General features: G+C 39.2%; 1 protein-coding gene across 2 annotated transcripts in view; it reads left to right on the plus strand.

Annotated features, from left to right (window-relative positions):
* LOC113010472 (adenylate cyclase type 1-like) overlaps window positions 1-26,460 on the plus strand; it is a 40,434-nt gene that overhangs the window by 10,904 nt on the left and 3,070 nt on the right. The window contains exons 4-18 of one of the 2 annotated variants that reach the window (XM_026149532.1): window positions 7,114-7,225; window positions 16,675-16,802; window positions 17,837-17,995; window positions 18,468-18,609; window positions 20,225-20,380; window positions 22,134-22,331; window positions 22,435-22,532; window positions 22,688-22,772; window positions 23,278-23,367; window positions 23,860-24,122; window positions 24,869-24,995; window positions 25,618-25,779; window positions 25,863-26,009; window positions 26,100-26,198; window positions 26,313-26,427. In XM_026149532.1, the coding sequence (XP_026005317.1) occupies window positions 7,114-7,225; window positions 16,675-16,802; window positions 17,837-17,995; window positions 18,468-18,609; window positions 20,225-20,380; window positions 22,134-22,331; window positions 22,435-22,532; window positions 22,688-22,772; window positions 23,278-23,367; window positions 23,860-24,122; window positions 24,869-24,995; window positions 25,618-25,779; window positions 25,863-26,009; window positions 26,100-26,198; window positions 26,313-26,427 (2,081 nt within the window). The remainder of the gene's footprint in view (window positions 1-7,113; window positions 7,226-16,674; window positions 16,803-17,836; window positions 17,996-18,467; window positions 18,610-20,224; window positions 20,381-22,133; window positions 22,332-22,434; window positions 22,533-22,687; window positions 22,773-23,277; window positions 23,368-23,859; window positions 24,123-24,868; window positions 24,996-25,617; window positions 25,780-25,862; window positions 26,010-26,099; window positions 26,199-26,312; window positions 26,428-26,460) is intronic. The other variant, XM_026149534.1, reaches the window with a different exon arrangement.

The following is a 26,460-nucleotide window of genomic DNA, read 5'->3' on the forward strand; positions in this document are numbered from 1 at the left end:
AGGGAACATTGTGTTGCAATAAATGGCTTTGCTGTAAGATGACTTTTAAGGTCACCAATTAGAAGTTTTTGATGATGTGAAGTTTGAAGGTGCTCACTCACACTGAAGAAACTACAGTTTATTATTGCAAAATTTGTTGTAAGCATATTTCCCACTCCTCTGGGTTCACCCCTTTATTGGTCCAGCATCAGCACATCCACTGCCCACATGCTGTATCTCCAGATGGACCCATCCAAAATTAAACCTTGAGTTTTCACTTGGCTAGTGGCTTCCACTTTGTGATTAAATTGATATCACGTCATGCCATAAAGCAGTAATGACTCCCACAGGGAGAAATAAGAGATTAGCATCATTAGGGCAATAATTTTCTTCAAATATGTGCCATTGGAGAGAAAATGATGAAAGAGTATGTGAGAAGGATTGGATTACACAATCTTACATATAAAAGTTGCAGTTACCACCAGAGATGGGCAGTAACGCATTACTTGTAACGCGTTACTGTAATCTGATTACTTTTTTCAAGTAACGAGTAAAGTAAGGGATTACTATTGCAAAAACGGTAATTAGATTACCGTTACTTTCCCGTAGGAACGCTGCGTTACTGCGTTACTAAAACCGTGATTTTTTGCATGAATGTCTCACGACAGTGACGTAAGCGAGTGCGCCGTTAGTGACAACAGCTGTGTGGAGATCAACAATGGATCACATATCGATTGTGGGAGAGAGTATGAGCGTGCAGCGTTTAAAGCGTGGAAGTACTGACCTTACTTTGAGTTTGATTCCATAAAAAGTGACAAAAACATTAATGTCCGTTGTGCGTGGGAAGAAAACTTCTTTTTACAGCGAAAAAAATCCCTAAACAAGCACCGAGTGCGCAACGACGTAATGGGAAATTCACAGAGAAACTCGCGGATTCTTCAACTGACCGCAGCACACCTGCACCAGGGTAAACCTCCGCCTACCTCAGTCCTGCTTTACAGGTGAAAATAGAGCAAAAGGACCGCTGAGTCTTTAACTTTATTTATTTTCTGCTGTGTTTTACTTGCATCTATTTGAAAGACTGAGTGTAAACACAAAAAATATTTTATTTTATGTGCTGGAATGTGCAGAAAATAGGTTTAAATGTTAAACTAATTTATTCAAGTCAGAGAATGTTGCATATAATTAAATTTTTGCTTGATGCATAAAGTTAAAAGATTAAAACTGATAAAACAAGTTTAAAAAAAAGAGACTTTTCCATTCGAATCAATCAAATCAAATCAAAGCACTTTTATTGTCACATCACATGTGCAGGTACATTGGTACAGTACATGTGAGTGAAATTCTTGTGTGCGAGCTTCACAAGCAACAGAGTTGTGCAAAATACAATAATGTAAACCAGCAAAATACAAGAATGGCTACATCTGAAACTAATAAATATATGTACAATATATAATAGTATATGCATTTCTGGATGTGTATACTAAATATTTTTCTACGTGTGTGTGTGTGTGTGTGTATATACACAAATTAAATAGAGTAAACAATAAATAAAATATATAAAAATATACAGAGTTGAGACATGTGCAAAACAGTGGCATTACTGTACAGTATGGAGTGCATAATGTTAAAGTTCCAGTAGTGAAGCTGAGGTGTCTATGACGTGTTCAGCAGTCTGATGGCCTGGTGGAAGAAGCTGTCTCTCAGTCTGCTGGTACGGGACCGGATGCTGCAGAATCTCCTTCCTGATGGAAGTAGTCTGAACAGTTTATGGCTGGGGTGACTGGAGTCCTTGATGATCCTCCCCGCTTTCCTCAGGCACCGCTTCCTGTAGATGTCTTGGAGGGAGGGAAGCTCACCTCCAATTATCCGTTCAGAGCACCGCACTACTCGCTGGAGAGCTTTGCAGTTGTAGGCGGTGCTGTTGCCATACCAGGTGGTGATGCATCCAGTGAGGATGCTCTCAATGGCACAGTGATAGAAGGTCCTGAGGATGCGGGGGCTCATGCCGAATCTTTTCAGTCTCCTGAGAAACTGTTTTGTTTGTGTGTTCTGACCACGTAAGATCCTCAGCCAGATGTACACCAAGAAACCGGAAGCTGCTCACTCTCTCCACAGCAGCGCCGTTGATGGTGATGGGGGTGTGTACTTCTCTGCACCTCCGGAAGTCCACTATCAACTCGTTTGTCTTTGCGACGTTGAGGGTGAGATGGTTGTCTTGACACCAGTGGGTCAGGGCGCTGACCTCCTCCCTGTAAGCCGTCACCATTGGTGATTCGATTACATTTTGTATGATGGATTATGCAGAAAAAGTAGAATTGGGCTGAAAGATCTATCACTTTATCACCTCTTCAGGTTGTAAATTGTGTTTTTAAAAAGTAACTAAGTAACTAAGTAATTAATTACTTTTGAAAATAAGTAATCAGTAAGGTAACGGGATTACTTTTTTGGGGAAGTAATCAGTAATTAGTTACTGATTACTTTTTTCAAGTAACTTGACCAACACTGGTTACCACAGGAGTATTTTTTTGTAACTTGCTTATTTAGGTTAATTTTAGCACTTTGCACTGAGTCAATGTGATGTGGTTCTGTAGGTTTTGGCAAAAGAGAGTTATAGCTGTTGATGGACATTTAAAATCAGACAGTTTGCAACCCAGGAGTAGCTAGCTAATTTAAAACTGAATGCGTTCAAAATGTCAAAACTTAACAAATATTTGGCAACATGTAGTGGTCCAATAATTACAGAACATATGTATGTTGTGACTGTAGCGTCTTTCAGTACAAATTCATACATTTTGTACACTGAGACTAAATGTATGTCATGTATTGTAGATATATTACAAAAAAAAGAGATCTAAATCAGGATGTCTTCTGATTAGAATTCAATAAATTGATCCCCAGCTCCTCCAATCTGCATGCAGAAGTACCCTTAGGCAAGATAGTGAATAAAAAAAATGCTGCAGCTACATAGATAAAAAAAAAAATGTGATACTTAAAAAGTGCACAAAATAAAGGACTGTGTTAATGCATCTTTGTGTGTGTGAATGAATGTGGTTTGTTTTGCTTACTCAATAATACCAGCCCATTTACCACATATATTTAGATTTTTCTTTTGATTTAGGTTGCTTGTCCATACAGATGTACAAGGGTTACAAACGTCAGTGTAATTATCCTAGTTAATACATAATTAGATTTACGTGCCTTTATGATGTGCTAAGTGGAACACGTTCCTCACATTTTTCTGAACTGAGTATGTAGTTCCTCGTGCAAACAACATTTAGCTTATTCTAACTGCACCATCATATCTTTAACCGCAGTACACGTTAGCAATATATTAGATATTAGCAAATATCTTTATATCAGTAATGTTGTATGGTTTTATATCTGTATTGTTTGTTGCCTATAAAAAGGTCTAGCATTCTGATTTAAGCACTTTTCTGTCTTGTTTTTACAAGTAAGTGCACTGTGTCCTAAATGACCTGGACTTTGAACAGAACACAGGATTCATGCTCTGTGCATCAGTGCATGTGAGTGTTAAGATAATGGTGTGTGTGTGTGTGTGTGTGTGTGTGTGTGTGTGTGTGTGTGTGTGTGTGTGTTTCTGGTTGAAAGAAGGTAAAAATAAATAAATAAGTGACTGTAGCCAAGGATCACATGAGGTTATGAGTCATTAGGACTATGCAATCAATGGGATGCATGGCTGATTCATGCACAGACACTCATAGGGGCCACAGTGATAGATTCTTCATATGTCCTTATATTTTTTCAGGAAACATATGTGTGTGTTTTGAATATTAATTACCATAACAAGGACCATCTAAATAAAAGGGTACTGAAAGCAAGGAGACGTGTGCTCCAGGCAGACAGTTTAAAAATAATTAGCATTTTTGTGTACTCAGCCTCCGCTTCTAATACTCATTAGTGCATGTGTAAAGATGCTCGTAAGTGAGTGATGATCATGATAATAATAGCGTGTTTTGCAGCCTCTCTGTCACTCAACTGTTCTGTTCCACTTGTTTTTGTGGTGTCGTTTAAATTGAAACAATAGTGACTTAAAGGTTTAAAAAGCAGGTCACTGAATCAAGTGAGAATTCGAATCCTTGAGTAAAGTGTTGATTTTCACTCAGCTTTTCTACATTTCACTCCTCTGAAGGTGGCAAAAATGAAAGGAATAAAGGTGAAAATTCTTGCAAACAACTTAACTTTTAAGTGTTATTCAAAACTACTTGCATGAAAAATTACAACAGTTTTGGCTTGGAACTGAGCTCAAGTATCAAACAAAATTAGCTGTGTTAAGTTGAGGAATTAAATAACTGGGCATGTGTTGTGTAGGCTGATCACTCTAAATCAATTTGGTTCTTCTCCACCTTTTTCTTCAGCTGTTCTGTAATTCACTGCAAAAATTCCTCTGCTGGAAACACCTTTCCATTCATCAAAATTTGGCCTATAACTTCACTAATCCCTTTATCTTTGAGCTACCCTTGACTCCGTCCTTTCTCATATGTGGCACACAGCAGGAAATATTCAGTGGTTTCAGTGGGTGCGCTCTTGCTAGAGGTGAATGCATAGTTATGTTATACATCATGTCATGTTAGTTTTTTTTTTATCACATCTGAACAGTTCAGCATAGAAGAATTCTGTATATATATATATATATATATATATAATCATAGTTGATGCATGAACATTTTAAAAGTAGTGAAGAGATGGGAGAAACACCCTTCACTGCATAGTTTGTCCACTAGAGGGCTTTCTGCAAATTACCTATTGGCTATGTATGTATTTGGAAATTCACAAACACAACAATCAGCTAGTCATTTGCCTTTATTAGGCAAATATCATAATAAAAACATGTTTTATATCCAAATTTGTGCCAACACACTTGACTGGGAAATGAATCAAGCATAGCATTCAACTTATTTATGTTCAGCCATGTTAGTAAATGACAAGAAAAAAGAATCATAATGTCTTCTGCTATTTTGTTCTTCCTTTTTGTAAAACAGAAAAGCTGAAAATTCGTGGATCACAACAATCATTATATTTTAGCATTAGCATCTACTGTAACCAGTAGATATTTATTCTAATGTGATTACAAATCTAGAATAAATGTAACTGATACTCTAACCTGCACTTTGCTCAGTTTAGTTCTCTTTAGAGTTTTAGTCCATTCAAGTTGAAGTGTTTACACTAACATGGTATTTAACATTGCAAGTATTTGTCAGCCCCAGATGGTTGCCAATTAAAACAGTAACACAAACTGAGTCCGCTGCCCCTCATTATGGTGACATCTGTGAGACAGCAAGATGACATTTAGCAGCTCTCTTCTCTCAGAGATCCAGCACTCTGTCACTTTGTGAAAACTCAAGCCTACATGAAAGCAACAGTCTGCCATCAGTATGAGATGCAGACATGCTGGTTGTTCGGGACAGTTAGTATTTGGTGACTGATCGAGTTCACACTCTTCACTGCCACATAGAACTCATTGCGAACACTTTTCATCACAGAGTTCTTTGGGGTATCTGCTCAAGCTGTATTAAAGTATTAATGTGCACAACAGGATGTTAAACTCTTCACACTTTTGGAAAACAAAAATATAATCGGAAATAATTCTATGTCAGTTCTCTGACAGGGGACGTTTTGCCTATACACACAGGATGGACCTACCATTTGAACTACTATAGTGTTAATACAGAATATTTTGCGTTTTTTCTTTTTTAACCAAAGGGGCAGCAGGGCTGGTTTTAACCTGAACCATCCATCTAAACCATCAGGCTACTAAGCTTGTATCTCACTTACAAAGTCAAAACAAGTAGGTCTATGCTAACTACCTTACACTATGGAAATAAGTGCTATCTTTCATGATTCCTCTCACATTTTACCTGTTCAGTGTTATTATTGTCCAGGATTAGATAAAGACTGGGCCAGCTAAGTAAAGTAAGCTGTCTCTCTTTTCTGGGTCCAGTTGTGATGCCAAAAATCAGGATTAGACTACTCGATGATTAAAACACAGGTGGAATTATAGTTGTGGTTAGGTCGCAAACCACGCAAAGGGCAGAAAAAGCAACGACTGACATTATTAGTCTCGCCCGGGCTCACTGGTTTTCAGACTGTATCTGGCATGCATTAATTCAAATGCAAAAAAGAAATTTCACCCCCACCAAGCAAGTTTTTTTAATAAATTGGCAAACAATAAAAATGAGTTTAGAATGGAGTGTTTTTGTGAAATAAAATTTAAATAGCATCAAAAAAACCTCTGGGCCTCTAATCCACTGGCACTATAACTCACTAGGTGACCTCTATGACACTCTATTATGTGGTCTGGCCAGTCATGGGGTGAGAGGCAGGAAATGCCTTGGATAGGTGGACAACACAGGGAGACAGACAGCCATTAAAGATCCAATTCACACTCGACAGAATCACGAAAAAGAAAAAAAGCCAGGCACAGGGAGAACAAACAAACTGCACACAGAAAGGCATCACCCTAATAACATAATATTGATATAATAATTTGTATTTGATTTCTTTAGAAAACTGTTTAAATCTGATTCACATTTTGAATAAAATCCACACAAAAACACCCAAATGTGTTTTCAGCATACATTTAAAATGAGCTACTGAATCAGCTGACCTCAGGAAGGTTATTCCAATTCACTGACAATGCCAGAAGAGCAAGTGAAACTTAGATGGCTTATTTTGGGTAAAACAAATGCCAGACATGTCAGTTCAGGCACATTCAGTCCTATATGCAGCCTGTCAAAAGGGAATACCAGTACTCTTGATGGCTGCATTATATCCTAGAATGTCTCCTCTGTGATCCTCGTGAGAATGCTCTTGCTTCTATTTTGAGTGGCTCTGCTTGACTGCGCTGCCAGTCAGTTAGAGAATGGGGCAGGCTCTCTCTCTCTATTTATCTATCTATGTATCTATCTATCTCTGTATATCTATCTAGACTTAATTAATTTAAATGTTGCTTGCATCATTCCAAAGCAATACTCAAACTGATTTTAAAAAGTCATTTTAAGCACATTTCTTGCAGCTAATCTGACCAGGCTATTATTCTTGTTTCATTGATGCAGTTTGCTGTGATTAATTTCCTACATTGACTCAGATTGTTCTTTCCTTTGTCTTTTACAGCATCCTGTTTGCAGATATTGTTGGCTTCACCAGCCTGGCCTCTCAGTGTACAGCCCAGGAACTGGTTAAACTATTAAATGAACTGTTTGGAAAATTTGATGAGCTTGCCACGGTGAGTCAGTCTCCCTTCCTTGAAGACATATCCCTCACTTGCAGCCACTGTTGACATTGTTACAAAGTGGCTTTTTCTCTGTGTGCACACTTTCGCCGCAACACGACACAACTATAGTGTATTGTTGTGAGCATGTGGGGTTTTTGTGCGTATGTGTGTGTGTGTGTGTGTGTAATGCTTTGGCCACAAGCTGTTGGCACATTCCACTAGCTTAGCATGATGTCACTATGAATATTGGAAGCCCATATGATGCTTAATATGATTATCCAGTGCTTCATTTTGAGGAAGAGTTGACAGACCTCTTTAATCTGAGCCAGATTTACCCAGGGCTAAATCTTGCATCCTCTCTGGTTGTTTGAATGAACAAAATGAATGATTTTAAGAGCAAAGTTGTACTGGCCACAGTTGCTCTTGGTTTGCATGTGAAAAAGGTTTCAGCCAACCCATCTGTCGATATTTCACTCTTTTTGATTTTGGTGCTGAAAATCCGCTCGGCTTTTGTCATTAAGTTTTACTGCCACAGTTAATCTATTTGCTTTTCTATTTGACACCATCAGCACAAAATCTTTTAATCAAAACACTGTGCATACTCTGAACACATGCTTCCAAAAAGGTATGATATCACCCCATCACCTGTCATGTAAATTTGGTTAAAAATACTGGATGTTTGGTGAGGAGGTTGAGCCCCTGCAGCTCACCCTGCCACAACCTTAGTAACATATAATCTGGCCTCTGTTACTTACACTAGCCACATACCCTTGTCAAATCCATTAATCCACGGGATTACAACCAACCCCTTTTTTGCTTTCATAGAAGGTTTTACTTGGCTGTGTTGAGAGCTTGTATTTTTAACTTGTTTGTTTACAGATTTAAATTTAGAACTGCCTAAAACGAGAGCTCCATGCATTTGACATATTGTCAAATAAATGTCATCGCCTTTCTAATTAATCTGTGTTCAGTTAGTTTCCCTTATTATTGTTGGTTTGAATTTCTGTTTTCATCCCATGGAAAGTTGCTGTTACTCTGCTATTTTATTAACAAAGTGATTCCTTGTTCTAAAACATACCAACTTGAAACGACGTGGCAGATACATTTTCATCACCCACAGATTTTTGGCTAGAAGACGTTTTTTCTACATTCTATATCTAGAAGATGCCAGTTTTATTGCTGTTGTGAGTTTTGCTGTCTCACTCATTTACTTACAAATAACGTGAATGGGCTGATCATCTTTCGGCCACTTCCTGGGAGCCTCATGTTACACCGAAAGGTTGTCCCCAGCCACGAAGCTTGTCATCAAATGCCCTGACCCAAAACCTCGCTCGTATTGATCGACTTTGGCAGGAAGTGGCAAAGCCAGTGACTCATAGCTGTGGTCACTGTGGGCACGCAGACTCCTCTTGCTCCATACGAAGAGCGGGCGATGCCACATGGCCACCAGGCATCATCTCATAATACCATTCCAGCACCATCCCCACACCACCTGTCCACGCTTTGGACTTGTCAAGCTGCACGGGAAGTGGGCCAGGAACACAGCGTTCTCCTAAAGTGCTGTGGATGTAGCAGACCAAGTCTTCTCTCTTCTCTCAAAAATTCTCAACACAAACGGAAATAAGGCATCAAATCTGAAGCACGCTTTATGAGAATGCCTATACTAACTGTAGTTTCATCTCCTTTTAACCAGAGGGAGCTTGGGAGTCTGAATTTTTATACCACATAAGCATTAGAGTGAAAGAAATACAATAAAATTTCAGCATGTCAGCTCTTTCACCACTTTTGAACTATGTCTTAAGATTATTTAGGACTAACATATACAGAAGTAATGGGATATCTCTGCTAGAAAGAGAGTGTAATTAAAGACGATAGCGGTGAGAATTGTTTTCTCAGAAAACGTGATAGGGAGTGGCACGCCTGTTTGGTGCTTTCATTGGTGCATCACCATGAAAAAAAAAATTACATAAAAAAATTACATTAAGCATCGATTTGCTTCCACTTGTCTAATTCAGGGCGGTGGTCTGGCTGGAGCCCATCCCACCTGTCGCAGGTTGATGGGTGGGGTGCACACAGGACTGGTCACCGTTCTGCAGGGGTAGTGCATAGAAATACACAACCATTCAAGATCCACTTCACACTTAGGTCCAATTTGGATTTACCAACATGTTTTTAGATTGTGGGCAGAAGTCATAGTCCCTGGAGAGAACCCACACAGACATGGGGAAGAACATGCACAACGAGAGCCCCCGGCCAGCTGCTCGATGATGAATTAAATGTCAAAATTGATCATTTAATTTTTTTAAACAACTGGAGGCTATACTCTTTAGTGTAATTTGATTGGGATGGACTTTTATATGTATGTCTGTCGATATCAAAGGTGGACGTACCTACCATGAATCACCCATTAGTTTCTGAAGTTTTGTTTTGAACCCTTTGAAGCCATCTTGGTTTCAAAAAACCAGGTGTGACAAAAAAAGTCTGACTGTCAAAGTGGTTTCATTCATTGGATTATGACCTGTCAATCACAATTCACTAGCTAGCGAGCACACCACAGGAAATCCTCCATTTTAAAACACAGTATGGTCAGTATTTACAAAATAAACTTTTGTTTTTATTCAGTATTACCTAAAAAGACTGACTGAGCCCATTAACTCATCCGGAAAGTGTTTACAGAGGTTAAGACAGAAACCTATAGCCTTCTATAGAACCAGAAGTCTTTTTGAAACCACAGCTATCGCCACCTGGTGGTCCAGAATGCAGGTTTAAGGCACAGGTTGACCACAGTGGCATTAATTTTTCTTGATGCTCGCTTCTTGCTGGATAAAGGGTGACGAGAACAGTGAGGCTGAACAAAAACATAAAGGAGAAAATCCAAATGTGAGGCCTAATAATGCCAAGACACCGGTGACAGTTTTCTCTGAGTCTACAACCAACACCTATAACTGTGACAGTGGTCTGGGTCCCTTCATACTGTACCAAGGGTTGCATGTAAATAAGCACTGCCCAGATGGTAAGAAAATACAGTACATGTGTTGTCGCACAAGTTAATGGTAGTAATAAATTATTATTTTTTTTTTTAAAGCTTCAGGTCTTGGATCAGGTCCAGATTTTCATTTTAAATTTGACGGTTTGACTGGAGCAGCTCTTGAAGCTACAGGTCAAGGTCAGGTTTAGGTCTCAGCTGTAGTCTTGTGCAGAATTCTGTGACCTGTCTATTTTATGACGCTACCAGATATTCGCCTCTTAGCGAGCTCATCTGTTACAGTACGCGTGCCGATAACACGTCATCAGATCTTTAAAGGTGTGATTCTTCGCTGGGCTGACAGGAGCATAACATATTTTATGCTCCTGTCCCCTATTTTTTTAAGAGACAAAGCCTGTATTTCTTGCGCTGTGTCATATTAAGTTGGTGTGTCTGTTGGAGGGGGTAGGGGGTAGCTTGAAAATTGAAGTTTACAGGAAACCCACTCACACTGATCAGTATTTGCTGTTTGATTCCCACCACCCACATGAGCACAAGCTGGGAGTAATTATAACTCTTCACCACCAGGCTGACTACCACTGAGACCAAACACAAGGAGCACATCTCAGGAAGGCTTTGAAACCTTATCGTTACTCAGACTTGGTGTTTGCTGAAGCTGTGAAAATACAACACACGATTGACACCCAGATTATTATTCCATACATAGCTGAAGTGATCAGATTTACTGTACTGTAGAAATCATCTAAACGTAGCTAGATGTTTTACAAATAATATAGAAAAAATATATAGAGAGAAACAGAAAGATTGACATTTGCAGTGGTTGTTTTTTAAGGATATGAAGAGATGAGGGACATTTATTTCAAAGACACTAATGTCATTTGGCACACCAAATGGTCTTCTTGAGCCCCCCTCTCACTCTATAAACACTTCCTCTCCCTGGCTGAGTTTCCAGCAATCTGTCCAGCACCCAAAACAACAGTTTCAACTGTGAGAGGAACTGAGATTAATTTATGGTTGTTATGGGTGCCATATAACATTAATAGCTCTGTACTGGTTGAGCTTTTGTGCCCGTATGCGTGCGTGTGTCGTGGCTGTTTCTGCGACAAAGTTTCACAAAGCTTTTCATTCTTGTCTCCCTTTTCTCTCCTCTTGCAACACCTCCCTGCATCACAGCTTTCAGACTCCTCCGCTCCTTGTTTCTCAGCTTTTTGATTGACATGCAGCAGCCTACTTCTCTCAACTCTGTCTTTTATGCCCCGTGGTTCTCCGCACTCTCTTCCTCTTTCATGTTTCCATTTTTAGGATGGCTCAGTGATGTATCTATCTTCTGTCTCTTACTTCCTTGACAAGTTATAGGTTCCTTTTCATTCACTCATACATGACTGTTAGAGCTTATAAAATAACCCTTTTCTGCATGTGCAGGTCATGAATGCATATGATTTGAATGATTGATTATGATTTTAAGAGGATAGCAGTTCACCTAGCTGACAAACAAATGGCTGTACAATTATTTCCTAGTTGAGTTGTAGTAAAATATCTGCAAGTGATGACTCACCTAAGTATGCGTAACCTAAGATCCAACAATAACATACCTCAAAACCTGTTATTTTCTGAAAAAAATAACTTTAGAAAAGCTGTCTGTACGCCAGTTAGTATGAGCCAAATACAACTGAATAAAATATTAGCCAAAAACTGGATTATTCTTAAATGGAGCACAGGAACTTGTCACTGCCCACATGATGACAGCTGCCTGCCAGAACGGAAAATCTGGGTGTAGACACAATTAAATAACACTGTTTGGGTTTGTCCCATGAGCAGATGCAAAGATTGCTGTCAAGTCCTGCTGCTTCCTTCAGACTCCTGTGCGCTAAACCCAAACCAAACAAGCCAGCGTGGGCTCTTGACTAGGAGAAAGTGGGAAAAAGTGTTTCTGTTTCAAGAAAAAAAATCACATTTAAGGTTTCTATTGCAGTTTTAACAAAAGCTAAACTTACATAATACCTGAAACACAGCATGGTGTAGATTTAACAGGAGGGTCAAAATGTAGCAGGATGAAGCTGAGATTTTGTGAGGTTTTATGATTTTTCTCACACTGTCTATAATGAATCTTTCTGTTGTCTCATTATCTCTGGTTTTAAACAAAGCAATACCACTTATAGAAATGTTTTTCTACTCTCCAGGATCATACACGGATCGTATTGTACTAGTTTACACATTTGTTTAACAAGCAAAATATCCCTGGTTCAGTGCCAGGAGGAGACACGAATCTGTCGGGGTCGGATCAGTGAGGTTATTTAGTGTGAAAAAAGAGCCAGCCAAATCAAACATGCCAAGCTGCCTGCTGTGGTGACCTCTTCCCTTGAATAAGCAACTGAAAGTAGCTCTCTTGCTATCATTTTGACCTAAGACCAGACAGAAAGCAAAAAGAAGCAAATGAATTAGGTAGGTCAAATAAAAGGAGGCTGTGTGCTACAAAATAAATGTAGCATCCTGTGAGCTGGATTTTAATTTAGTCCCATATATAATGGCTCTTACATTTTTTGTAACGATACTTCAATGAATGTTGTTTTCCTCAAAATAACTGATATCCTATGAGACTGGTCTTAATGTTGGTCTTAAAATGCTGCACGAGACTTAGTGTCCAAAACGACATTAGCTTCAACTCAGATACATTTTCACCAATTTCTTTATGTTAATTAAAGAAAAACGTGTGTGTTTCCAATTCTGATCAAACATTCAATAACACCAATGCCATCTTTGAAAATAAACCAGTCCTGAAACGCCAAACAGTTGGTATTTGCCATATCTGTTAAATGCTTCACATCTACATTAATAGATTTCTTTTTTATGCCCACTCACTCCAGCCCACAAGGCTGAGTTGGGAGGAGGAAGTGTTGATATATTTTTCATTTGTTGTTGCACAGAAATTAAATTCAATCATTAAAAGAGCTGGTGGCTAAAAGGGAAACATCCACGCATATGAAGGAGATGGAAAAGCATTAATGGGGCAGGGGAAATATTGAGTTACCCCTGTAATAAATCACTCCCTGTATTGATGAAATGTTGACATGAAAAACTTTATAAGCCAAAAAAAGGAACATATGTAATGGCCTTATGTAAAATTCATAAAACTGTTTGACTACTTCTAATTAGCTGCTGCAAAAACATTGCAACTACCAATATGAACAACCACAGGGCACATTCAGGAACACGTGTGGGGAGGGGCATTTGTCTTATGTCCTTTCAGCCCCCAAAAGTTGCAGGAATGGAATCTTTAGCTCATCAACACAGCAGTGATATTTGTCTTCGTACCAGAGGCAAAGAACTGTGTGTACTGCTCTTTAGGGACTTGTAGGAAATTAAGAGATGAGCTGGCTCATCTTTTTGCTTCATAATCATTTATTGAATGTTCCGCTTCCCTGTATTTGTGTCTCTCCTTCCCTTTGTCTGTGTAGACTGAAATGTGTGCTAAGTTACATTCCTGCTAATACTACCACACAATAGTTCTGATTGCAGTGCTCAGTATAAATCCTAATCACATTAAGACATGGCAAAAAAGGTTGTCTTAAAACTGCTTTTCTTTCTTTGTAAATTGAAGTAAGTGTCAAAATCTACCTAATGTTCTGTAACTAGTTACACTGATGACCACCCAGATTGCCCACAATGCTTCAGTCATATGACACTGGTAATCCTGCTTGGGTCTGAATCAGCTCCTAAGCCCTCACACTGCAGCTTAGCACAGGAAAAGTACAAAGTAGGAGACACTGTAAGCACCGGGGCTTTCCCCTGTTTCCTGTAGCTTCAGCTGTGTCTCACTATAGCCCCATCTGTTATTGCTCCACTTTGCCCAGAGTTAGGCTGAAGAGACCTCAGTGGCTCTGTTACAATATTTTTTTTTTTTTAAAGTTCTTAGTGGGAGTCTTTACAGTGCTGTGCAAAAGTCTTGAGTCACCTCTAATTTCTTATTTCTAATAGTTTCCTTCCAAGGAGGCTTCTAAGGCTGCTTTCGCTACTCATTTTCAGATGATTTTTATTTTTAAGCCACATTTCATTCACACACAAACACAAAAGCTAACACATAAATGAACCAGTGTTGTGGCAAAACAAAGAAGACAGCATGGCCACAAACTAGCTTTAAATCTTTAGGCACTCTGTTACTAGCAGCCTCTCCTTTTGTTTGTTTACAGATTTAAATTTAGAACTGCCTAAAAAGAGAGCTCCATGCATTTGACTTATTGTCAAATAAATGTCATTGCCTTTCTAATCTAAAAAGATTTGGGGAAACTGAACAAGTTGAGGGCTACTGTTTGCTGAGTCCTAATCAGAAATGGTCTCAATTGAAACGTGGCTGTTTGCAGTCATCCTTAAGGAAGGGAAACAAGGAGAAAAGGAATCCCAGCTCATACAAGAGCTGGACTGAAAATCAGTGGCAGCAAATCTTGGAGCGATTCATCCAACTTTGATATTTTTGGTTCAAGTTTTGGAAATATGTACAGATGTTAGGAGACGGCACAACAGAGAGTGTCTAGTATAATGCTATATTTATCATTTAAAAAGAATAGAATTAGTCGCTGTAGAAGGGAATATGCTAGGATTCAAAAAAACAATTTTTTGTTGAAAGTTTCAAGAGTCCAGTAAAGGCTAGATCATGCTTCTTTCATAGTTGCTGTAGTAAATTCATGCTTTTCTTAATCAACTATATCAAGTGTCAAGAGCGACCAAGGCAGCAAAGGTTAATTGCAGTGCAAAAAAAGAAACCAGGAAGGCAGATAAAAACAGACCAAATTTAGAAAGCTATACATGTTATGTAGCACAATAATGTCATTTTATTTTCGTATCTATTTAAAATAGGCTATTTAAAATTGTAATCCTCATACAAATTAGTTGGTATTCTTTTGATCTTTAGTTCTATATATGGGGCTTTAATTTAAGAGAAAATGTCTTTCACAGAGCAAAACTGCCAAGAGCCGCTCAGCACACTGCTGCTGCATAACACTCGGTCTTTTGTAGGTTTGTGTCTAAGAATATATTTTGTACAAACAGCCGCCATGCCACTGAGTACTTAAAAAGCATGACCACAGCAGGTAAACTTGCACAAGACAAAGAGCAGCTGCTAACGAGCCCTGGCTATCTTGCCGAATTTCACATGGCTCCCATGTTAAAAATAGAGCACCCGTCTTGTCATGTGCCCACCGATGTGCATAATTATGAGTCTTTGTGCTCTTCACATGCATGGCCAGCAATCCCATTACCTCCATGGAAACAATGAAGGGTTATGAGAAGGCACCCACGGTAACCTGGTCTCCCTGGTAAAATGAATGCCTGTTGCTCATATCCTGTAATAATGGGTTATATTTGTAAGCTGTTTTTTTCATGCCACTGCTCATTGTGTCTAAAGAGTGAGAGTGAGTAGAGAGTGACTCACCTTATTCCCTAAAATGAAACTGATCCTTTAATATATCACAGCATTGTGGGAGCCATTTTTAGTACGAGTCCATATTTTTAACATTTTTAATGAGATACCGATAAAGAAGCGCAAATATCTTTCTGTCGCAGTCTTGATTTGTTTGGCCACAGAACTGTCTCGTATACACCGCACAGTCAGTCTCATCCCGTCTTCACAATCAGCTTTTATATTTTAATGTATGATTAGCACGACCATGTCACTTTCGTGACAAGCTCTCTAATTTAAGTTGCAGGACCATAGGTGGTGTCGATACTGAATGAGCATCAGGCAGTTTCTCTCAATAGCACAGAGGTTAAAATAGAGGGGAGAAAACTAAAAGCTGCTAAGCATCTCAAAAAAGATATAGAGCCACCAAAACATCAACTTTTGTCTTGGGAAGTTCTGTTTTAAAGCCTCAACTTCACTATTTAGTTGTTTTTTGACCTTCTCACCATGCAGTGCACCTTTGAAATGGTCAAAGATACTTAAGAACAAGTTAGAGGCATTGCAGGCCTGAGTTAACAAGGAGTTTCTGTAATGAATTGTTTAAATAATGTGATATTAAAAAAAAGGCAGAGCTTTTATAACTGTAATGTGATCACATACTGAGTGATAGTGTATTTTGACATAATTTAAATGTACTCAAATCTTATATTAACGATGTTACCATTGCAAGTCTGCAAGTCTGAAACCACCTGCATCATGAACCTAATCAATCTTGGAAACCGAGCAGCCTGAAGCTACACTTAGAAATTAAACTGCTGGGTATGGATCACATTAATCAGTGTAAGGGAAAAATTATATTTGAATGACAGGATGTTTCAATCAAAGCATCCCTGCTCTTAGATGCCTCTCGTGTGACTTTGATTAAACTGGAGGAAAGTTGCTTTTTAATGTGTATTTTTTCAACATGACTAATTACTATTTTTTTGTATACGTTTAAAACTGCTGTAGCATCAGTTTGATTGTGTAAGTAAGGGTGATTTCTTTTCTTAAAAATTCTCCTTAAATTGTCTCTGTGACTGACAGGAGAACCACTGTCGCAGGATTAAGATCCTGGGAGATTGTTACTACTGTGTGTCTGGACTGACACAACCCAAGACCGACCACGCCCACTGCTGTGTAGAAATGGGTCTCGATATGATTGACACCATAACGTGAGTCTCTTATGCCTGTGGTTTTCATGTGTGACCCGAGAACACATTTACCCCTTCCAAACTCTGACGCAAAAGTCTTCAAAAAAACAGCAGTGTTCAAAGTCGGGAGGGGGGGGGGGGAGCTTTAGGGGGGAAGTAATAGGCTATGTTTTTCTTTTTCTTTTTTTTTATTTAATTAGAAAGTCGCTGTTTTCTTTGTATAGTTTGGAAGTGAAAAAAGATGCACAAGAAAGTTAGAGACGGAGAAGCTCCAGAAGATTACATCAGATGCTTTTCATGATTTGACTGTAAGTCTGTTAATTAAGATTAAGATCAGATTTCTCCACCAACACTGATTAAATAAAAATGCCCAGCTTTTCAGTCTTTTTGTTCTCGGTCTATTTTGGTATGTTAGAGCAGAGCAGAGCATTTCTGAACAGCTTCTGGTCCTTGAAGACATCGTGACAGATTGTTATATCTATTTATAAAGGACATTTGTGGAAACAGATTCTTAATTTTGGATGTGTGTATCACCTGCATTCGACCTCAATTATTTGTGATCTTAATGTTAATGAGATCGTTTGCTGAATGAATGAAATCAGCGCCGGGTGTACATTTCAAACCATGAAAGAGTTGGCAAATTAGTTGATGTAAACTTCTTATTTAATTACTATATGTGTTCATATACAGTCATACATACATGTAATACATTGTTATTGTAACACTGTGTTTTTTGTGCTGTTTTTAATGCTCTGCCAAATTATAGGCAAACTATTCGATTTAGACAGAGTTGGACAGTTGGGAAAAATGTAGTCACATTATTTGCCAATTTAAAAGATGACAGTTAAAAATTATGGAAGTGTTTGATATTGAAATGGTCCAGATATCATTTAAAAGTATTCAGATTAAAATACACATTGTTTTAAATCCAGTGGATTAGGTTATTAATTATTTTTTAAAGTAATCTGACCAAACTCTGGATATAGATAAAAATATATAGATATTGCCCTGCCATATTACCTCACTGAGACTCTCCATGTTTTTTGTCTGTACAGGTCAGTAGCAGAGGCCACAGAAGTCAACCTAAACATGCGCGTGGGCTTGCATACCGGTCGAGTGTTGTGTGGAGTGCTGGGTCTTAGGAAATGGCAGTATGATGTGTGGTCAAATGATGTGACTCTGGCCAATGTGATGGAAGCTGGAGGACTACCTGGGTCAGTACTCAGCATTTTAAAAGCATACAAGCCTGAACAGCTTCAGACTATTTGTCTCCGCTCTGTTATGGTACCCTGGAAAAAACATCTTGACACATTAAGTGATTTCTAACAAATAAGGTGTTAATATTTTTTGCTCTAGAATCAGTCTTGTTCCCTGTGTTTTTAAAGCATTAGTCGGTGATTTAAGCTAAATCAGGAAACAAGGCCAACTGCAGGGAAGACCCTTATGGTTGAATTTTCCCCACTGGACAAAGAAATAAAGAGAAGCACAGAAGCAGATTCAATTCATCCACAAACTTCAGGCAATGCAATTGTGTGTATCATTACAAACAAATTACCCAAAGAATCTTATTAAGACCCACCAAAGCAGAATTTCACAAGTTATTGTGAACACATCCTTTAGCTCTTGACTCTTCTGCTTATAAGACTTGTTTTAATATTTGCTCTGCTTCCCTTATCTGTACCACAGGAAAGTTCACATTACCAGATCTACACTCGAGTGCCTAAACGGAGACTATGAGGTGGAGCCTGGAAACGGCCATGAAAGGAGCGCCTTCCTTCAAAAACATGAAATCGAAACCTTCTTTATAGTGCCATCTCACCGACGGAAGGTACCCAGTTGCACTTCTGTGTTTAGTAATATACTGTATTTATATCTTCAGTAAAAATGAATGAAATCACAGCAATAGTTTTCTATTTGTTTAAACCATTGCCTTGGATGAACCTTTTCGTACTGAGACAGTTTACTGTACATATTAGCTTCCATAGGTAATCCATATTAATTGACCTAACTGGTAAATCAGAACAGGACAGGTTGACAAAGCAGGTTTATCCTGGCCAGTCACTTCAGTAGAAGGATCTACTAGAAAACATGCTTCAAAGACTGTAGAAATGTAGTGCAGTTTGACTACAGAGCTCTCACCCATTTGTTGTTGAGCTGATCTCACGTTCAGCCTGTAATGGATTGGACTGGGGCTACAGAGAGAAAGAAGAAGAAAAAAAACAGCCCGTGGCATCTATCATCTTAAATTTGCACAGTCCGACAAACTTAAAGAGATATGTGTGTGTCAGTGCATCCACATAAGCATGCACATTTCCAACAGATGTGCCCCAAGCAGCTGGAGAGGGAATTTCAGTCTTGTTACTGTATAACTCTATAAAGCCTTCCTTCTCCTCTCTCCTCTCCTCCTCTCCTCTCCTCTCCTCCCTTCTACCTGCCTAACAATATTTCTTGCAGCAGGTTTTATGTTATGCAAGCCCACGCTTGCACATAGGTTACATGGTGCCTTATATGAACCTGTTGTATCCCCGTTGCGTGTATTTTTCTTTGAAATGTGAGAGACTTGGCTAATCCTCTAGCTGATGGTTTAACTTCATCAAAGACACGGCTCAAAATAAGATAGGCACAGACTGTATTGTTGGATAGGCTGATATTCTCACTTAGAGACATACGGTGGGGTTACAGATTAAAGGAAAAGCTCAACCCTTGACCCCAACAATTAAGGTTTGAAGTAGTTTCATAATGCTCATAATGTTGCTGGGGGCATTTTGCTGGCATGGTTTGGTTATTCTTGTGCCCTTACAAGGAAGGTTCAAATAGTTTTTAGCAATCACTTATAATATATATTAAATCATTTTGTATCTAAATAAGCGCGATCTCTCCCACAATTAGAGTGCCCCCATCCATTGGGTGTCACTGAGTGGTTTGATGAGTATGAAAATAATTGGCACCACCAGCTCTCAACCTTGTTGAATATTTATCAGCAATTTTGGACTGATTTGTCAGAAAAGGCTTGTCACTGTCATCACCTTCCAATAGCTTTTGGAAGAATGAATTTCTGTGTTTCCAGTAGATTTCCAGTGATCTGAAGCTGGTGGACAAATGGCCTTACTAAGAAATGCTATGTTGCATTTTCCCCTCAATTTGCCATTTGTCTCTATTTTCAGCTTTATGTGTTGATGATGACATATTTTTGTTGTTTCAAATGGTGCTTAAACACACGTTCTTCAACAGTTTACTGAAAGAGAAACGAGGGCATCAGAGTCACCAAAGGACTGATGTACCTTATTTTAACTGCATTGTTGAGCATGAGCATGATAATAATGACTGGATGCATGTGTCAAGTCCATAGTGCCTGTGCATGAATTATAGACCCTTACATAATATATATTACTGTATGGGATATCATGACTAAATACTTGTTCCCATTTCTTATCTGGTGGCAGATATTCCCAGGATTGATTCTTTCGGATATAAAGCCCGCCAAAAAGATGAAGTTCAAAACTGTGTGCTACTTACTAGTGCAGCTTATGCACTGCAGGAAGATGTTCAAGGCTGAGATTCCCTTCTCCAATGTCATGAACTGCGAGGACGGTGATAAGGTATAAACTCTCAGTGTCTGTGTTGACGTTTCTGTGTTTGTGCTTACTGTGATTTCCGAATAGACGCAACACTGAGTGAAAACCTGGTGAAAAAATTAGGCTTGTGTGTTCTGTGTCATAGGAAAAGGGGTAATGGAGCGTCCTTTTTTAAAGGTCCCTATCCAGTCAGTATGTTGGTCTTGGCAGAAATGTCAATGAGCCTGTTAACCCTTTCAGGCTCAAATTAAGTTTTTGTTGCTAATGCACAAAAGAATACCTGCAGTGGTACTTCTGAGTAAAAAACACTCATAAAATATGTATGTGGGGTAATCAGGTTGTTAGCTTTTAACTGTTGCAACTCTGCAACGCCTGCCTTGAGAGGGTTAATATGGCTAACTGTTAGAAGAAGTGTTGTGTTATTTAACCTTATATGTCTGTAAATTTTTGCACCTACTGCTTAAACAAGGAGTTTCCTGGGTCCGTGTGTGTGTGTGTTTGTGTGTCTGTTGTATATATTTTCCTGTTAGTAAGGTGTGTAGAATTTATATATAAACTTAAAGGTACAATAATGTTGGTTTGTGTGTAACATATTTTACAAGTGGCTTTTTTCCTAGAAATTTATGGAAGTTTCAGTTTTTAAGATGTTGGCCTTTTTAAGATGTTCAAATAATCTTTACCTCACACTGCATGATTATATGTCTCCCCATTAACGGTAATCACAGCATCCTCCCATCGGAGACAACAAGCAGATTAGCATAATACACAAAACAGTAAAAGCTTATGGCCTTTGTCATGGGCGGTTTAGTTGTAGTAAACCTTCCACTGAATGGTAAATTCAAATTCAGGCCACACACACTAGTGCTCAGTGAAAAGATGTATGCATTCAAGACACGAATGCAAGCAATATGAGGGACGAGAGATGAATGAATAGGATAGCTGGTGCAGCAGACACGGTTACATGATGTGTCCCGTGCTGCACTGAGCACAATATAGAACATAAGGAGACGTCAGGATCTGCAGGCCACTGTGTTTCTGCCTTATAAATAAACCAAAACAAGAGAGTGGGGAATGCAAAAAGAAATGGGGGGAGTGAAAATGGGCCAGATATAAAGACTGGACTGGTGAAGGGGATATAAACAGAAGTGAATATATGGAAGCAGGTAAGAAAATAAGGAAATAAATATGAAAAAATAAAGAATGAATATACATACGATGAGTGAGTAAGAGCAAGGTGAGGTAAGAAGATGGTATTACAAAAAAACTGAAGTTGAAAATAAGAAGTAAGCAAGTGGATACACTTAGAGAAGAGACAAAGAAAGGAGACAGTGGCACAGGAAACGAAGCAGAAGAAATCAGTGACATCCGTGAGCTGAGCACATCCATGTCATGTCACGAGCTCGTGAACACCGGTGATCCTTGATCATGCTCTGATCACCTACTGTGCTGTGTTCAGATAGCATGCTAACTTACATGAACAAACACACCTACACGTACACACACACATACCCAAGGTGTTTGCTAAGCTGCTCACTTTGGCTGCCGAGGACACAGCAGGGTGCTTTCAGTAATGAAGTTAAGTGTGAAGGCAATGTCCTAATTTGAAAGTATAATCAGCTGCCTGTGTTTATTGTTGACTCTTATTCACCCTTGTTCCTAATATGATAATACTCAGGCATTGCAGAGAATACAGGGTGCTGTATTCACCAAACTATTGTTGTTTAAGCTCTGCATTGTAAAGTGAGTGGAGATTTCTTTTCATTTTGTTTTCCACCAGCGGAGGGCCATGCGAACGGCTCCACAGAAAATGAGGAACCGCTCCAACGCTAACCAGGCTAATGTGATCCAGAGCAGCCCCAGAACACGGGTCAACCGCTACATCGGTCGGCTGATTGAAGCCCGTCAGACCGAGTCTGACACGGCAGACCTCAACTTCCTCACGCTCATGTATAAATGCTCTGAGCGTGAGCACAGGGTGAGGGATTTGAGAAACTGCACTGAGATGTTGCTCAATCATGTTACAATTCCACATTTTATTGTTTGGTTACTCGCTCTTTTTGGGTTTTGCCATTGTGCAGTACCACCAGGTGCCTGATGAGTACTTCACCAGCGCAGTGGTCCTCTCCCTGATCCTAGCTGCTTTGTTTGGCCTTGTCTATCTTCTCATCATACCACAGTATGTACCAAAAATGCTTCTGTGGGTCCCTTCTTTGTCTTTCTTTTTTTTTTTTTTTTCCTTCCCATTATTTTATCTCTCCAGCTGCCTCTTTAACATACCGAAGTCTGTCTTACTAACCCCATCATTCCCCTCTCTCCTTTTTTCTCTCTCAGGGGCACAGTGGTGCTAGTTCTTCTCGTCTTCTGCATCTGTTTCCTTGTAGCTTGTATCATGTACCTCCATATCACTAGAATACAGGTAACTACAGATGCTTTCCTTATCCTATTGAAGTGAAGGTCTTTTTTTTTTCATTTATTAGAGCATTAACCTACACCACAGATGCATCTACCTTCTGTTATCTGCAGTTTAGAAAACCTGGCAAGGGAAATGTTCTCCTGTATAGGTTTTTGCTGACCAAAGACAAATTATAAATGTATTTTGTGAAACCATGTAAGAACAATTTAATAACCACTAGCTTTGAGGTTACATCTATGCCCCTGTGTTGTATTTAAATTAAAATCGCTCTTCTAGAATTTGACCAGTTTAGAAGCTTTTTTAAGCTTTGTAGCTTCTCACATGCTTGTCTTTTTTCTCTTTTTCTTTCCTCAAACCCAAAAAATTCTTGTCCATCATAACATTTGTTCTTCCTCAAGCTGTACTTATAGTTATTAACACTCTGACAGATTATATTGGTGTTGTCTAAATGCATTCAAGGTATTCTAGGCAGTATTTATATAATAGTCTCTATATTTTTTTCTGTCAGTGTTTTCCAGGGTGCCTGACCATTCAGATTCGCACTGCTCTCTGTATTCTCATAGTGCTCTTAATCTACGCTGTGGCCCAGGCCTGTGTGGTAAGTGTAAATGCAACAGTAAAAAAGTGTCATCTGCCACAAACTACCCACCTGACTGGCCAGCCAGCTAGTAAGAAAAATCTCACCGTGTTTTGAGCTGCTGCTGTTCCCTCTGATTTAACGGTGCCAGTGGGCTTATTTTAAAAATATGTTTAATTATTATTTTAGAGGTGTTGCTTTAGATGATGTGCAGTTGACTGTGAAATTAATAAAGCTAAAATTGTGGCGTTATCATAATTTAATTATCACATTTTTGCTGTGTTTACATATGTCATGTATAACATAAATCTGAAAGCATTCAAAGTTTGAATTACGGTCATGCTATGTATTTAAACAGCTTACACTATCCAGCTGTACAGTGCTGTTCAACTCATGTGTTTTGTTTTTTCTTTAATGAAATGTGCAGACAAGGCAGACCGTGAATGTAGATGAGCATTAAGCCTTTCTCCAGAAATATTTCTCACTTTGCATCGCTGTGTTTGCTTTTGACAGGTGGGCTGCATGCCCTGGCTGTGGGGTAGTGCCAATACAAACAGTTCCATCATCATCATTGATGTGGATAGCGGCGCCAACCACACCATGGCAGAACTTCCTTGTGACGGCGCCCGCTACGCCTTTCTCTCATGTGTGGTGGGCACACTTACCCTGGCGCTTTTCTTGCGCGTCTCCTGGATGCCAAAGATGGCGCTAATGCTTCTTCTGGGGGTGCTGTATCTCACCGTGTTGGAGCTCAGCGGCTTTCGCAAGACTGCAGGGTGAGAGGTTCACGCCACGACGTATTCAGAAAGCTCAGACACATTCCTGACTTTCCCTGAAGTTATATGACAACAATGAAGTGAGAGATCTCGCACAGTTGTTATGCATCATGCATTATGTGCGTCAGTCGGGTATCAGAGGTAATGCCTGGCTGTGTAATAAACAGATAGGCAAGAGTTGGAAGAGCATTTACAGTACATGTGCTGAGATGTATGTGTGTGGAGGAGTTGTTGCTTGTCTTCAGCCCACACACTCTTTCATTTTCCACCCTTTGAAGCAGCACACATGCTTATTAGTTCCAAATCAGAAGCCTAAAAGGACAATGTGGGCTGCATGATGGGACCACGTTAGCTATTTCAACCCAGTACTGAGGGACCATGCCAATTTTATTAGAGCTCAGATCCCAAATGTGCAACTGAAAAAAATGATTATTCTGAATTTGTTCAGGTCAAGGTAAGGATTAGTTTTGAAAAAAAAAAAAACTTTTAGATTTAATCATGCACAAGTTAATAGTAATATTCCATGATTTCAGAATACGTTATAAGCACAATAAAGTTGTTTTGTTTTGTTTTTTTTGCTTGCTTTGTTTCCATGTCCTTCTAAAAAAGCCCTTGCTTTCATACTTTTGTGAAGTAACTCTACTTGTGATCACTCCCGACGCTGTGGGGGGTCCATTCAACCCTCCTGTGTAGTTTTCTGTGTGGTCTGGTCCAGTGCTGACTTGTGCAATTGGTCTCTTCCGCAGTGGGGGGTCCTTCCACATCCGGGGCTATGAGCCCATCCTGTCTCTGTTGCTCTTTGTCAGTGCCCTTGCCCTCCACTCCAGGCAACTTGACCTCAAACTACGTCTGGACTTCCTATGGGCTGTACAGGTCAGGAAGTGTGCAATGATATCTCTGTGCATATGAAAAAAGGCTATGGATATACATTTCTGGAGGATGTGCAACCATGCTTCCAAAGTAAACTCTGAAAAACCTTTTCTAGTTTTTGTTTAAAGGTGTTGCAGGGATCACATTTAAAATGAGCAAACAAATGTTTGTGTGCATGTTTGATCAAACACAACAAAAAAAACTTCCGTTAAAATGATTATTGAATCATTGCAATTGGATTTTTAAAAAATTATTTGGTTTGTTTTTTTTACTTTTTACAACGCAACCCAACTTCTTTTGGAAATGAGGTTGTATATTTATAGGCTGCCAGATGTCTGTTCTTGGCAACAAAAAAAGAGTAAGAAGCTTCTTCTGGCTCGGTTTCATTTGGCACTGAGCGTTTTGCATAGGGGGATAGAAGTGTTGAAGCTGAATTTAAGCCATTTAACCCTTTAACTAGCAGGATTAGTCATGTAATGTACCCAAGTCTATTAATCATACTCTGACGCTTACAGCAGTCTGATGCTCACAAGTCATTTTAGTGACACCATGTGGTGGAAATATGAAGCAAGCTTTGGTTCTCACAGCTATATCTGGATATTTTGTGTGCTACTTTTCCTGCCAGGCGGAGGAGGAAAGAGATGGAATGGAGAAAGTAAAGCTGGACAACAGGAGGATCCTCTTCAATCTGCTGCCTGCACACGTGGCTCAACACTTCTTAATGTCAAACCCAAGAAACATGGTGAGCCACGATAATAGACAGGCAGGCAGGCAGACAGACAAACAGGTAGATAAAAAGGCTGAAACCAGAAATGACTAATGAGCACATCTAAGAATATTTTTTACTGTATTGTTTTTCTTTTCCTTTAGGATCTGTACTATCAGTCCTATGCACAAGTTGGCGTCCTATTTGCCTCAATCCCGAACTTCAACGATTTCTACATCGAGCTGGATGGCAACAACATGGGAGTGGAATGCTTGAGGCTACTGAACGAGATCATTGCTGACTTTGACGAGGTCTTAGTATTTTTTTATTTCTTTACTTTGTAAATTTGGAATTGTTTTTGCCTTGTAGTGTCAGGTGTTTATTGAATGTGTGCTTCACAGCTCATGGATAAGGAGTGCTACAAAGACATAGAGAAAATCAAAACCATTGGCAGCACATACATGGCAGCTGTGGGACTCGTCCCCACCATTGGGACCAAGGTTTGGATTTTCCTTTTTATTTATGTGTTTATCTTCTGTCCTAGTCTTTAAAGGGAATATGAAGGATCCTTTCTCACATGTACACTAACTGCTTGGTGCTCTTTCCCTCTGTAGAACAAGAAATCTGTGTACGACCATCTGAGCACGATAGCAGACTACGCCATTGAAATGTTTGATGTTTTGGATGAAATCAATTATCAGTCATACAACGAGTTTGTCCTGAGAGTTGGTAAGTAGACATACAATATAAACCACCTTGTTG

Source organism: Astatotilapia calliptera, chromosome 18 (genome assembly GCF_900246225.1).
Source record: "Astatotilapia calliptera chromosome 18, fAstCal1.2, whole genome shotgun sequence".
NCBI classification, from domain to species: domain Eukaryota; kingdom Metazoa; phylum Chordata; class Actinopteri; order Cichliformes; family Cichlidae; genus Astatotilapia; species Astatotilapia calliptera.